This window comes from Temnothorax americanus, unplaced genomic scaffold, assembly GCF_048541705.1.
Source record: "Temnothorax americanus isolate GAGA-0224 unplaced genomic scaffold, ASM4854170v1 Scaffold14, whole genome shotgun sequence".
NCBI lineage: Eukaryota > Metazoa > Arthropoda > Insecta > Hymenoptera > Formicidae > Temnothorax > Temnothorax americanus.
The window spans coordinates 687,576-702,971 of NW_027509275.1; the positions used below are offsets into that span (position 1 = coordinate 687,576).

Below are 15,396 nucleotides of genomic sequence, written 5' to 3' on the forward strand. Positions count from 1 at the left end.
ATTTTTTGTTCCCGACTACTGGATACTTCCATCGGATGATGCAGAATGGGGTAAGTGTCTTACTTTCCATCTATCGATTGATATCTTTTTAAGTAAGAATATCGCGACAATTAGATTAGCAATTAATTCATATATCAAAAAATAACGTCTCCTTTAATGAATCTTATTTCTTAATCGTCGATGACTTCTACATCGAGATTAAGACGAAGCGTACCCCAAATACGTTTGGATAACATCGAGAAAGAGCGAGTATCCGCGGCGGCCCTTGTCACGATCGCGTATAATTTGCCAGACGTACGGGGAGCAGGATCGGTTTAGGGGGCGAGTTGTGTTGTAAGAGGTAGAACAAACGGAGACTCAGTCCGGCGTAGCAGAAAGGAAGGAAGGCAGGAAGGAAAGGGAAAGGAGAGAGACGACCGAAGCACACAGAAAAGCCCGCAGATAGGATCGGATGTGTGTGGTCCCGCCGCTCTTTGCTCTTTATAAGACTTATATAAGGCGGGAGTGCTTCGCGACGAGAGACGGCGTGCGACGAGGGAGGCGAGTACTTAGAGGAGGGAAGAGGGAAAACGGGGTCTTTGCTCGTTAGCGGTTCGCGACAAACTCCGTCTCCGACTCCTGCCCTCGCGTTATACTGGGACAACAAAGTTATTTCGATTTTCTGTCATGGATATTGCATTGGGCGAGGCTGCCAGTATTCTTTATATCATTTTAAAACTAATTGAGTTTTTAATTTTTCTTCTTCTATTACGTGTTTTGACGCAATGTGTCGTTATAATTTTGTAAAACTGTAAATTTTTATATTAGCCGTAATGGGAATATAGTATATATAACGATTTTACGACAAATAAAAATATCCGACATTGTCGTTTCGAGCAATCAGAAGGAATTTACTTAGCTCGTTTAATTTTTTCGTCTATCGTTCCGTCATTAGATGGAAATTGAATTCGAAGCGCGTGTATTCCGAAAGCCGGTTCATTTATCTTCTTGTAAGGTCTTCACCGTAGCTCCTTCGCGCACGGTAGACTCATTTGTTTCTGCCGGTGTAATCCGAACTGACCTGTCGACACCGCAGCACACCTTTTCTTTCTCGCCTCTAAATCCCACGTTCTTCTACAGTTCGCTGTCATCCGTTGAGAGTTCTCTCAACTATAGAGACCCTATCGAGAAAAGAAGAACCAGGAATCTTTATACGCTTCGATTATTTTCAAGCTGTACAATAAAGTCGGAAACTAAAAATTTTCGTAAATAATCTGAAAAATATAGAGCAAAGGAATCGATACCAGCAGAAATCATGAGTATACAAAAGATTCTTTTAATACAGAAACATGCGCCAGACATCGCTATTTTCGTACCTTCCCAATGACAATCCCGGCTGACTCGATGTTGCCGGGGATTAGCGCCGGATATAATGAATACGGTCGTGCTCGTGTACGTACCGATGTAGAGTAGGTAATCCACACCCGGACGAGGGAGATCTGTCCTCGGCGAATCTTCGCTCTGCTTTTTTCCACGGCGTGGCTTTAGGACCAGACTGCGGATCGCGCGGCGCGGCGTAATCTGTCACCGGCATCGCTTCCGCGCGCCGCGCTTTCCTACGGCTTATCCCGGGCACCGGCTTTCCCCCAATCTCGTGTGGCAAATGAAAGGACGGTAGAAAACGAGTAAAAAAAAAGGAACCCCGCGATTACCCGGTAGCTCCGTAAGGCGCACGGAATCGCCCGTGGCACGCCGCCGATCTCATCCACGCCACTCGCGGGCATCGATACCGGTTCGTTCGACGGGATTGCCGGAAACCTGAAAAGTCAGTAAATTACAAAGAGTACGATAATGGGAAATAATAAAAATTAATACTGATTCGAGAAATAAAAAAGGATTATTCTCCAGCATATATATGTACATGTATAATACATACCCGAATTTGTGCGCGTTGCTTAATTTTCATCGGTTTTCTTTTTGAATTCCTGCGCTATTTAAAACATTATTTTATCCAGGAATTAACGCGAAGCTGCACAGTTTCGTCTCTCACGCAAGTTTGGAATTTTCGGCGTAATGAAATGTTTCTCACTGCAACAAGCACCGAGCGATCTTGACCGATGATGCTTTTAGTGTGAAAAATCATAGCGCGAGCGGGCGGCTTTTTCGGACAGGTCGGCTTCGTTGGCGAAAGAACTCCGACCCGCTTATCGTAAGAATTCGCCGCGGTTCCGCTGCCGCTTACCAATTCTTTTTTTAAATCCTCGGTCGGCGTTAAATAAAACGGGCGCGCCGGGGCCTCGACGACGAAGCGGATCGCAGTCACGGGCATAATCTGTCACCGGTACCGCTTCTACCTTGCTTTTCTACGGCTTATCGCGGCATCGGCTCGCATTTAATCCCGGCAAAAAACGGTGGCCACGTTTCCCTCCCCCCGTGCCCCGTCTCCACAGGGGACTCCCGGTAAGCCGACCGTGTGGCGCCTGCATCCTTGCCCGGCGCACGACGGCCAACGACAATGGTCATTCTATCCTCGGTTAGGGCTTCGTAGATGCGTCTGGAATCTGCCTCGTGCAACCGGTGATCCATTTCGGAGTATAATCCCTGATTAGAATTGATAGTTCGAAATAGATAAGTCAATCGACGGAAAATTATTATAATTAATAATACAAGAAAAATTATCTGTCACGTATTTTTACGAGCTACTGAAACTCGGATCGTCAACGTTGAAGAAGAAAAAGAAATGGACTAATGCTTAAGTAAACTGTCAAATAAGAGGCCTAATCTTCAGAAATCGAGTTTCAGTTCATCCGATTAGTCTCGTGTTCGTGTTCCAGTTCTGTATCTTTATCGCAATACATTACGTAAAAATTATGTGTTTCTCGTTTTTCTGAATTGGCTCACAGTAGATTTGAATCATCGAAATATACGAGATATATAAAAAATGTCTACACAATGGATTGCGGAAAAACGATATTGCTTTCCTGCCGATTTTCGAGCGGGCCCACGTCGGAGAACGAGATATCCTCGCTTCCTCCCCCGTTTCCTTCGCACCCTTCCAGAGTAGGCGCGGGGAGGATGGAGAAGCGCCGTTATGATATAGCGGCTCGTAAAGGCGGCCCCCGATGTAGGAAAATATTAAAATTGAAAATCCTCAACGGTGATATACGCGTGCGTGATATTGGTGGCCGGCAGCTGTCCTATTCTTGAAGGCTGCGAGGACGAGAAAGAGAAAAACGAAGAGGTAAGAAGCAGAAAAAGGGACATGTTACGCGCGAGTAGGCGCGCTCGAGAGAGGAAAAACAGACAGAGACGAGGAAGACGGAGACGAAGTGGCGGTAGGGGCGCGATATTGTCTCGAGACTCCGTGTGCCAGGACATTGCTACTTTAAAATATCATCGCGAGCATAAAAAGGGGGTCCTCCGCGTGTACGAATCCACGTACAGGGTGTTTCAGAAATCACCCGCTTTCTGAATGTAGAATTCAATGCCAGCGCAAATCTAATAGACGACTAAATCTGTAGATTTTATAATCATTGAGACGTTCTGCTTTTGAAAATATCCCGATTCAAATTGTAATCTGAAATAAAATTCAAAAAGTTGAAAGTGCTTTGAAAGTATAAAGTTATCTGTTTGCATAAAATAAAAAATTCTCTAAAATTCTCTTCTAGTTCGGAGGTGATATTCGAGCGTTTAAGTAACCAGTTTCTCAGAGTCTACGAATCACGAGGAGCGCCGTTGCTTTTGCGACACCTTGTACATGCATATCAGTATCACGCCGCGAAAAGGGATGCGCGAGAGGGTGCGTGCGTGAGCCCGGCAAAGGGTGTGTCGTGCCACTTGTCGCGAGGACACACGTGTCGCATGCTATTGGAGTTGGCAAAAGGGTGACGCGCGAAGTCCACCCCATATACGCGCCGTTTTCTATATGCGACCGTGTATATGCGTCGTGACTTTTTCGCTCGTATACCTATAGTCACGAGGACTTTAAAGTGAAATAAATTAGAAATTTCGAGGAGGGGTGAGTGCCGCGCGAGCAACCAACCCCTTCTCTCCTTCGGCACGGCGTGCCTCGTCGAGGGTGAACGTTGAACGTGGAGGGTGCGTCCCGCGTTTCGATAACTACGATCGCGGTTTTGACACATTTGTCACTATCGTTTATTGCGCTGTTCGATATTAAACGCCACGATATACAGTCGAGCGTCGTTTCATGAACTCAGTCACGGGGACGATTTTTTAATCGCGCTTCCGTATATAGCGCGGGCCAAATGTCGCGCTCAGCCGCGTATCTCGAGGGTGATTTTAATTGAGGGTAAAAGCATTATACAGATTCAAATCGGCCCTTTCGTTACGCATTTTTTTTTTCGCCACAGGCTTCACAGCCGACGACACACATATAGCTGTAATACGATTATATGCATGCCGCACAAGTATAATTAAAACGAAGCATACTGCATCCGTGAATTCAACCTGCGAAAATCTTTTTCCTGTAATTTATTCTTTTCTCTTGATTTAATCTCTCGAGAGACTTCAAGGTAAAATTTTTGTTTTGCAGTTTTCTAGTGTAGAAGTAGGATCACAGAAGCTTATTCGAAAAGTATCTTATTTTACATATATGTCATATGGTGAATACAGAGTCAAAAAAATATAGGGTGCAACGGTATTTCGCTACGTTCCCAGACGCACCTGTTTTTTTTCCCTTCTTCACGCGCTTCCTTCTTCGAATGTCCCGCATATTTTACACGTATATAAAACGCACTTTTAAGGCAGCTCGTCTGCGTTTTCACCTTCGCTGGATAATGACTCGCGCATGCACACAATTACGCGCAATTTGTCGCACTTATCGACGCGAGCATCGTGAACCGCGGCGTTTGTACGTGGTACAACATGGCTCTTTCACGAACGCTAGCCCACGGCAAGAATACACGATGTCCCTGATCGGCCACGGTTACTTTTCACCATGGATACCGTCTGCGAATTGTGCCGAGGCGAAGCGTGTTCGCGAGACCGTCGAACGATGAATAAATAACTTTTCAATGGAAAACAATTGATGAGATGACGCATCGTTTGCAGTTGCGCTCAAGAGTGTTGAAACCTACTACGGTCAGGCGAGTTTTAATTTCTTTTGTCATTCGTAGGGCTATCGCGCCGCGCCGCTCGCGTGTTCGTTCGAAGATCAATTCATGAATTTCGATTTGTCATTCGAAAGGGGCGAAGCTGTTTATAGACACCGTACATATATCAGCGGCTTCACGTTTTGCATACCTTAATCCAAGGCCGCGCTATGCGGTCGGGCTCCTCTTGGCTGATCGGCTTTCAGCGACTTTTATCTAAATTAAACCAGTTTTCCCCTCAGCAAAAGAGGTACAGCAGCGACGCGGGCATTAGCTGATGTTATACGATCGCGTAGCACGAGATTTAAATTTAATTTGGCTCTAGAAGGATAGAGATACTTTATTTGTGAATGTATAGACGTAGAGGAAAGCGATTATTTCGCGCTATGTAATAATTGCATAATTCTCTCGTCGATATCCAGTGTAAAGACATGCAGCGCAAATTATTTCGGCAATTATAATATATATAATATTTCGCGGCGATGAGACTTATCACTTCATAGACCTTATCGGATTCACTTATATAACTATCGCAATGCTACTACGCATTAAAGTGGATCATCGGCCCGCGATCGAATGCACGTATTGTATTACCTTGGTAAAAGCGAACGAGAGCCATCGGGGCGGCAGCTGTTGCCTGACACGCGAGCTGGAAAAGCAGCTCTTTTCACCTGCCTGCCCAACTTGAACGATACTAATTGTGAGATAACGCCTTCTTAATATTTCTGCCCTCGCAACAAATGGTGCGCGTATCAGCGCGATACCCCGAAGACCTTGACGCGTCGTATGCCATGATGAAAACGTAAGCAGGCCCCACTTAACATTTTACGTTTGCAGATTAGTTTGATATTATCTCTTAATGAAATGGTGTACTTTAATAAAGATACCTCGTACCAAAATAGTACCGTGTATCATGAAAAGAAACATGTTCGCGGATTGATATTTGTCCGTACCGTTATTTTTCACTTGCTTACGTTACATATCGAGGGTCTCGTATCATTTAATGGCTTGGTTTAATTAAATTCATGTTAAGGTCTATCGTCCGCTCATTTATATGTACGATCGATTTATATGTAATATATCTAAAGTCACGCACACGTTCTGCTAACTCACAGATTGATCAGCGAACTCTTGTCGAGAAGTAATTTCGACTTATCGAATTATCGAACCTCGCTTCTTAAACGTTAAACATCGCGCTAATTATAGCTCTGATTAAAATGGGTCTCGAAATTCATTCGAGATTAATCGACGGACAATCTGTTATTCATCTGCCTGCGGCAGATCGTGTTCGGACAGGAATACGAAGATTCGTTTAAGAGCCGGATGAAAATGCCATGCGTGCAGGCGATAGAGGGGCGATGCACGCGAGGCTAGTTTTCGCGGCATCGCCGTTTCCCTTAACACACGCACGCACGCGCACGCACGTAAGTACGTGATTGTTTCGGATCGCGCTGTTGTCGCGGAAATGCGAATTCGCACGCTCGAGGTGATATTCATAATACGGTGCCATTAATTACTCATTGTCTCTGCGACGGCACCGCTATCATCCCCCTTTTCTTTCCGCGTCTCGCTCCCATCGTCTCGCTGTCTCACTCGTAAATGCACGTCACGCATTCGAGCAAATCGTAATAAGATATACAACGCGCGAGGAGAGAGGTGTGATTCGGTCCCTCCCTGTTATTTTTCCTTATTACAATTTCCTTTCAGCGAGAGAAAGAACGAAAGAGATTGGCGTATCCTTTTCGTAAAACGGCGCCGGAAACGACGGACAGCGCAGAGGGATACGCGTGTACAATTAGAAATACATTATTCATTAAACTGTAGACCGAATGCGTTTATAAGTATATTAATATAACGCGCATCCACCTTGCGTCAACGTGGAAGCACCGTGAACATTGTATTCGCGTGATATTACGTGCTCGCCAAACGAGAATATCATTCGTCTTTTAATTTGTCCAATTATTATCGATTTGCTCTCCTTATTTCTGGACGGAATTAATATATATATATATACATATATATGCGCGTTTAAACGCCTCTGTGTTTAGTGGCGGAAAGATCGGAGGATATGCTTATATTTATTCTTTATAAACAAGCTATCGAAAACATGTAGTACATCAAGCTGTTGTCGTTTTTAGGGCTACACGCCGCTGCACATCGCCATGCAATTTGGCCACGAGAACATATTTAACCTCTTAGTTCAAGTATACGGTGAGTATACATTGTACAGCCTCACCGAGAGGCAAAAACCCCGTAATGATCGCATCTTGACGGATCTTAAAAATATATTTTCAGGCGCGAATCAGGACATACGTGATTACAGCGGTAGGAAAGCCAGGCAGTATTTGGCCTCGCAAGAGGCGGCAGTCAGTCAGGACACGTTTCACAGTAAGTACATTTCTTTCTATGAACGAAGAACGCCACTTAAAGAAACGAAACGCAATTTTTGTACATAATCCGCGGAGAATTGCGTTTGCGTAGATATTTTGAGATATTCCTTATAATTTGTTCAATAAATACGAAATTAATGTCTCCAATTCGCGCGTTGCGAATTAGTGGCATCTTCATGAGCCTATCTTGGTAATCTTTAACTGCAAGCTGTATGTATGTACGTACATACAAAGCGAGCTTCTCGCCTGCCTTCGAGAATGCAGTTGAGCACACGCGTCATTTTCGTTTGTTTGTCGATTTAACGAAAGCAGCTTAATTCGTGTTGACGAACAAGCTCACGAGGATGTTTTATAAATTATTCATATCAGCTTTCCCCCTTTTCCCCGCGTCTCGCATTCGACCGTGGGATATTAAAATCTTTTTTTTTTTTCACCTTTTATAAAAATCCTTTTTTCTCCACGTGTTGTTATCAAGCGAGACATTGTTCGTCTCACGCTATGGAAACGGGCCGTAGAAAGAAAGCAGTTTTGCATAACGCGAATACAAAAGACATAATTGCCGGCTGGAAAAGTTATTTTAAAGGAATTCTCTGATCCCGTGCCAAACGCGCCCCGACCACCGTCGTCGCCGTAAAACCAATTACGCTCCGTACTACACTATAATTTACACCGCTTGTGTCAGTGTGAGAGTCCCGTCAAAGTTCCGTTGCTTCCCGTTGTATCCCGTGTCGATGATCATTGTTCACCGTTCTCCAGCTCGTTTTCGTGACGTTTGCCTGTCACGCTCCAGCACGATCCGTTAACAGCCCGATTCCGCCTAATCCTCGAAGAATGCATGCGATGCGGCCACGATACCGTCGGCACTCTACGAGCTAATATTCTCAAACTAGATACACCGCGTGCTTACATCTGGACCTTATCTTAACGTCGCTATTTCTTCGTATCGCTAAACTTCGCACGTCCATTAGCGCACTTGCCACGGTACTCCACTACTGTACGATTAATTCTCAGCGGCATGTACCGTTACCAATAATATAGCACAGATAACAATGCATCCTCAGGCTATGCAGGATACCTTTCTGTCGCTTTAGACGCCTCTTTAGATTTAAGGTGTGCAGAGTCAGGCATGACGCGGTATTCGGATAGTCGGAACGGAGAATGGTTACGGGCGCACTTTTCGGTGAATGTACTTCGGGGCTCTGGAAATATTCTTCTGTTGTAGGGATTACTGCTGCCGCTACGCTCAGGCAAGTTCAGAAGCACACCTCCGCTAAAGTAGTAAAGCGCTTGTGTGTCGCCAGATTAAAGTACGTAGGCGCACCTTAGAGTAACGTATATGACTGTCACTTTTCTGCACTTCTGACGTGAGTATCTCGAAGTTTCACGGGTCCTCTCGTCGCGCGAATGTACGGGCCGGAGGATACCGCCCGAGGATAACGTTCGCCGAAAGAAGCGAGCTATAGCGTCGAACACGAACCCGTTTTGCTTCTGGCGCTTTACAAGCAATAGGGAATGTTCGTCCGTCACTGTTCCTCTTCTAAACGTCTGAAATGTTGAAAATGTGTTGATGCGCTAAAGAATTTACAGCTTTGACGTACTTACTCCGAAAGTAACTCTATATCGACTTGCATAACATATATTTACTCTTTACGAACTAATACTTAATATATAATCAACTGTTAGTAACGAAACAATCTTTTTTCATGCGTAACATATATTCCGTTTCTTCTTCATCGATAAGCGTCGATCACACGTTTTGCATCGGCTATAAAACGTGATTAAATTATTCAAGTGGCAGTAGTACATCGTGGCATAGAAAATCAATGTTATGTAACTGACGATGTGAAAATTGATTTTAAAACTTGTAATTTTTTATGTGAGTGCGCGAGATGAAGCACTGATACATTTTTAATTAAAAAATAATAAGGCTTATCCCTGAGCCTTAATTTATTTGTTACATAAGATATTTTGTTTCACATCGCTGCTGCTGTTATTTGTTATTGTTTTTGAGTGCGTGGGCGTATGAATGTGATATGCTGTTATAACGTGAATGAAGCATGTACACGTAAGCATGAGAAGCACATATATGTCACGTCGACCGATTCTCAGCGTCACGTTTTATTCGCACTGGATAATTATTATATTTGATAACAATGACAGGACGTGTAATTCTCGAAAGGGAAAGTTGGCTTAATTTTTGTACTACCTTATTTAACCGTATTAACTTCTCCCCCCTTGGGTCTCTTCCTTCTATCTAATCCCATATGACGCGAATCACACTTTTTATTAACTGTACGAAATAACATTTCCATTAAGGAGATTAATTTATATTTGTTATTAATAGAATCTCTGCACATAAACTGCTTCTCTTTAGGCTTTATTAAGTATATCATAATTAATATCCCCTAATAATACCATATTTTTAAATAAATTTAGTTTTTTTTTCTTTCTATTCGGTTCTAACTCACTTGCGATATTCTTTCGTCACTCGTCAATCTTCCCATTTTCTCGCTGCCTGTACGAGACACATCAGTTTCAAATGATTTTCTATTTTATTTCAGAAATAAAAGCAAGGAAAAAGCATGCAGGTAAGAAATAATTCCTTTGGTGTCCGAGCGTTTTAGTAGAGACTAACTTAACGCATGAGAAACAAGCTAAATAGACATTAACCCTAGAGCATTATTAGTCTCCTATTTGTCAAACTTATGGTTTTAATAACTCCGCTTATACAATAGTATAGTATCATTTTCAATAATTCTATAATATTCGAGGATTAGAATTAATTAACACAGCAAAATATAGATTTTATAGATAGAGATATACGCGAGCCTGTCGATCGGCTATGCATTCTTCCGCTGTAAAAGTTACGTTGTAATAAGTAAGGGAACCGCAAGCACCGTAACAGAGCGATTGATTAAATATACAGAGAAAGATCTTGGTTTCCTACGAATTGGCTCGTTGAACGTTCGCGTGAAACGTACGACGGAAGCCTTCAGTCAGTTCCTGGGTGTGGCAACCAGCAGTACGGCTAGCAGCAACAACGAGAAGATTCATAAATCGTGGGGATCCGCGGATAACGTACAGGTATTATTCAAGGTCCAGGTCCTCATTAGGTTCAGCGCATCTCGCAAACGCGTTGCACATTAGGATAATGCATGAATTCCATAACGAGGAATATATCCGGTTTCTTTGATTAATTCTGTGAAGATTAACAATAAATAACACGAGTTTCTACAAGATTAATAATTCAATATCCCGAATACATGCAGCTCTCTATCACCGATCTATTCGCAATTACACAAATCTAATAAAAAAAATATATATAATTACACAAATTGAATCGAAACAAATAGAATTGTACTCTACCGCCGATATGTAAAAGACAAATGCACACGCTGGTTAATACAATAATCGATTAATAAAAGCATGTCTTTCGCTGCGACGTTTCTCGTCGCAAGCTGGAGCAGAAGCTGATGCCGCCGCCGAAGTACGCGCCCATCAAGAAGCGCAGGAGCAGGCGTCCGCAGGACTTCGGGTCGTCGCAGGAACAGCAGCAGGTTGCCAGTCAGCCGACTACTCCGTTGCTGGAGGGTAAGATCAGCCGACCGAACCGGGCCGTTCAGCGTCGACCGATATCCACGACGTCGGTCAGCTCCAGTTCCATCGCCTCCGGCAGCGTTCAGCAGAACGATTCCGACTCCGACACGGCGTGCGGTTTCGATTCCGCGTGGCGAGGATCGGACCAGCTGTAACTAGTCTAATTCGTTATCCTAAATACCGTCGGCTTATGCTTATTCGATTGCACAAGGCGTAGGAAAGCTTCGATCAGAAGCTTCAGCGACAGTAGTTGAAAACTGACTTTTCAGGTAGCAGAGTGACATTATATGACGTATTAATAACGCCCTAATGTCTCTAACGTCAATATGTCATTAAGACGTCTTTAGATGTCATCCTGCTACCTGGGTTCTGGAAATTCTTTAAAATGGCGGCGGAACCGAGCCTACGTATATGATTTTCATATTGATTGCGCACACGTTAATGGTTTTTCAACACGCGAAATGACATAAGAGATTATTCTTTTGATTAAATTTGTAAATTTTCAGATTGTTCTATTTTGCAGGATTTAATTGTAAGAACACAAAAAGGCTGGTAATAAAGAGTGTGTGTGTGTGTGGAGAGAGAGATACTTAAAATATAGTTTCTTTATAAAGATTTTATCGCGTGATTCAAATCTCATTTTCTTCAATAAAATCATTAACTTATCTTCAATAAGTTCAGTTCATTATTGTTAAATAATTTTGTTTTTGATTAAAAAAATTATTTAATGTATGTGATATTGTCACTCTTTCTTATTTCAGCCGAAATGCTCAAGCTTAATTTCAAATACATTTTGTACATAAAAATAAACGCATATTTCTTTGTATATTTATATTTTTATGTAGAAATATACTTTACAAGCCGCAGAGTGTAATTTCAAAATGTTCAATGTTGCGCTTACCTATCGTGTAAGATATTTATAGAATACATTTTTTTTATATACGTTTCAAGATATGTACGCAGTTTTTAACTTTGCATTTAAGACATTGTTGTATATATTACGCTATCCGTATATGTTAGCATCCTATATCTAAAATCTTTAGACACTTCGATGCTCATTGTATAATAAATCAATGCTTAAAAATTATTTTGTTAAATAAAGGAGAAAATTTTCAACATATATTTAATAAGAAATTTTAACCATTGTATCGTTAATAAGCATACAGGGCGACAGTTATTTATATATCATACTTTGTACAAGTTAAGCAATAAACATCACATTCGAGATTACATTGGAGTATTTTATCCACTCTAATTTCTCTAGAAAATATATATTTTAAAAGTATAACAGAGTAAAAATATGTATTTTAAAAAGACATAGACACGAAGACAAAAATATAAAATAAGATTAACCCGGGACGGGCACCTGGAGTGATTTTTACATCTCAGTATCGAAAAAATAAAGTTCACGTCACAGTAATTTTAAAATATGGTCTTTTCGATTTTAATAATTTTTGGTTTTTCCTTTTTTTCAGAAAATGTTGAGTAAATCTATAAAATATACATATTGTCCTGAGCTACTAATAAATTATAGAACAATCAAAAATATATGCAATATGTAATTAATGACTTTTAATTGAGGTATAAAAATCACTCCAGGTGATCATTCATGCAAAAACAGTCAGGCGCCCGCTTCCGAGTTAATTCTTTTTATAAGATGCGCAATGTTCGAGATCGTACTGATCGTGTAGCGCATGTATTTTATTTGTTTTACAGTTAATTGCTTTAGAGTTTTGGAATTAATTCTATAGTAAGTTAATTGATTCTATAGCTCCTGTAATTGAATCAATTTATTAGCCAAAAATTGGTCATATCTAACGTGCACACTACAGTATATGACAAAAAAAATATACATATATAAGATTAAATTCTTTTTGTGTAAGATGCGCAGTGTCCGAGATCGTAGCTCGTATATTCTATTTGTTTTCTAGAGTTTTGGAGTTAATTAATTCTACGGTAAGTTAATTGATTGTATAGTTCTGTAATTAAATTAATTTATTGGCCAAAAATTGGTCAATATTGGTCATAAGTCTTCGTTGTTCTATATCTGCGATATATGCTTTGGCGACATCCATGCACGATCAAGAGAAACCTCACTGTAACTCGAGAGGTAAAGCAAGTCTCTCCTCGGATAACGATTTTGCCGTTTGTTTTAACGTCTTTCTGGGCTTCTGGCCACAAACGCCAGATGGATGCTCATAGAAGAAGCGCGTGGTCGTCGTGGTGGCACTGGTGACTGGTGACCCAGGCCGTCCGTGGAGCAGCGTCGCGGAGCGCGGAGCGAGTTGGACGAACACATGTGCCAGTTCCCACTGACATTCTCCCCCAAATTACGATGACAATTTAACGACAAATAGTTTCGCGACGAAAAACGGGGCGATTTCCATTCCTGCGTGCGAAAAGATGTACGACATATGCCATCCCAGCGTGAGTAACTGAGAAGAACGCGCCCGCGCGATCTTATAGATCTGAGAATGTCCGCATGCCTATGTACGTAAACATTTAGTGTGATTATTTTGCGATCGTTCTCAATGTACGCTTGCAGTATTATCATCTGTGCAAACTCGGCTGTAATGACCCGATAAAAACGAGCACCGCTTTTTACGTCTACATCGAGATATGCGAAGGTATTGTATGTCCAATTTAGATGGATGATAAACACGGGCAATCTATTCTCCTGATGATTCTTTTCAGTGAAGCGATACTGGGACGTCAAGTACAAGTACAACGAAGAACTTGACGTCATCTATTTCGAGGTGAAGAAAAGGGAGCACTCTCGGTTGGAGATCTACGTGCCTTGGCCAACCAAGTATAACATCTGTCTTGAAAAGATTGAGGAGATGCAACAGTTACTGCAAAATGAACGGTAATACTGCGAGTTTGTCTCGCATCTCTTTCATATTTCCGCAACGTGGTTTTTATTGATTGAATGTACGAATGTAATAACGAACGAATTTTGTCCAACAGATTGACATTTGTATTTAAATCTGAAGATAGCAGCAGTGTTTTCTACACGGTAAGCGCTGGCCTCTCAAAGCCAGCGGCACCAGAAGCGAGCAAACGACAAAAGGAAAATGCGGAAAAGATACTTAATTTGGAAAGTGAAATCCGGAGGAACACTCCAAACTTGTATGAATTAGCAAAGACTTTAGGTACTACTCGTGAGATTAACGATCAAAATTGTAATCCTGGCTTGAATATTACTACAGAATCTTCAAATATTGATTCCAGTTTGAAGATATTATGATACTTTTCTTCTATTTAATATATAATTTTGATGTAATATATGTCTGCTGTTTGTATATTGGTATTTATGTTTTTTTCTTGCACGCTTTACATTTTATGTACCAAACCTAAGCTAAACGTGTAAAAAATTCTGACACATTGGAAGTAAACCTTTCAGTATATTGTAATTTTTGTTGTTAAGCACAGTAAAATAATTTTCGTTGCAATAAATAAGTAAAATAATTTTAGTTACAATAAATACGCGTTGATAGGAGAGTGCGTTTAGAATTGGGGAGAGATGTATATTTTTAATATTTATTTTTTAAAGTAATTCACATATAATGCGGATTTTGAGAATACCTCTATAAGGATTGCGTAATTGTTTAAAGTGATATGTAATAAGCTGCCACTGCAAATATATATGAATTAAATAAATTAATTTTTAAAAATCTTCATCTCTAGCCATGTATTATTAGTAGACGCTACAAAATACGAGGCACATAAATTTCCTTATTATAGTAAAACTAATGATAAATATAGCGAACATTTTTTAACCAAACTTATATCTAGTAATTGCTATGTAATTATCTGTTATAAAAAATACATGTAACGAAATAATAATCTAATAAAAAAAATCTTTATGAATCAAGAGAGTAGATCTATCTACAAAACACTAAGATGTTTATATGTACATACATTTTTTTAATTATCGCATTTCGGACCATGTGTGTGTGTGTATTCCACAAAACCATTAAATAATTTAATTTTTCTATGAAGAGCTGCGTGCAAGATCAGTGGAAAAAGTAATTTGTTCACACACGATGCCATCTTATAATATGTATCAAGTTATACGTACGTGTAAAACATAAAATACAAAACGGTATTATTTGACGTAAAAAAAAAATTTTTTTTCATTCAAAATCGTTCATAAAGTTTTTAAAGATTGTAGGCAGTTGAAAGTAGCATAAAAAGAATGATATTGTATAGCTTTTTTTCTGCTATGTAAGATATAATGATATAAAAATAATAAACACGTGTCAATGGAGATCTAGAAACTAGAATAATGTTGTATTTTGCGAAACGTAATATTAAAT

General features: G+C 40.7%; 2 protein-coding genes and 1 long non-coding RNA gene across 7 annotated transcripts; 2 read left to right on the forward strand and 1 right to left on the reverse strand.

Moving 5' to 3' along the window:
- The first annotated feature begins 2 nt into the window (after positions 1-2).
- On the forward strand, positions 3-12,174 carry LOC143894600 (uncharacterized). 4 transcript variants are annotated; one of them, XM_077401006.1, is made up of 6 exons: positions 3-50; positions 7,229-7,301; positions 7,386-7,478; positions 10,042-10,068; positions 10,407-10,564; positions 10,939-12,174. In XM_077401006.1, the coding sequence occupies exons 1-6, from the start codon at positions 36-38 to the stop codon at positions 11,230-11,232; spliced, it is 660 nt and encodes a 219-aa protein (XP_077257132.1). In that variant the 5' UTR covers positions 3-35; the 3' UTR covers positions 11,233-12,174. The 4 variants fall into 4 exon arrangements, with proteins under 4 accessions (XP_077257132.1, XP_077257133.1, XP_077257131.1 ...); XM_077401007.1 differs by lacking the exon at positions 3-50 and adding an exon at positions 3,187-5,084; XM_077401005.1 differs by lacking the exon at positions 3-50 and adding an exon at positions 3,187-5,079.
- Positions 412-2,736, reverse strand: LOC143894609 (uncharacterized). The gene is made up of 3 exons (XR_013256129.1): positions 1,916-2,736; positions 1,440-1,797; positions 412-1,160 (listed from the first exon to the last, which is right to left on the reverse strand). It is a non-coding gene; the product is annotated as an uncharacterized LOC143894609 (long non-coding RNA).
- Positions 12,175-13,333: 1,159 nt separating the features above from the next.
- On the forward strand, positions 13,334-14,755 carry LOC143894606 (uncharacterized). 2 transcript variants are annotated; one of them, XM_077401014.1, is made up of 4 exons: positions 13,334-13,504; positions 13,623-13,704; positions 13,772-13,943; positions 14,045-14,755. In XM_077401014.1, the coding sequence occupies exons 1-4, from the start codon at positions 13,481-13,483 to the stop codon at positions 14,322-14,324; spliced, it is 558 nt and encodes a 185-aa protein (XP_077257140.1). In that variant the 5' UTR covers positions 13,334-13,480; the 3' UTR covers positions 14,325-14,755. The 2 variants fall into 2 exon arrangements, with proteins under 2 accessions (XP_077257140.1, XP_077257141.1); XM_077401015.1 differs by lacking the exon at positions 13,623-13,704 and having other exon boundaries at positions 13,342-13,504.
- Positions 14,756-15,396: the final 641 nt, after the last annotated feature.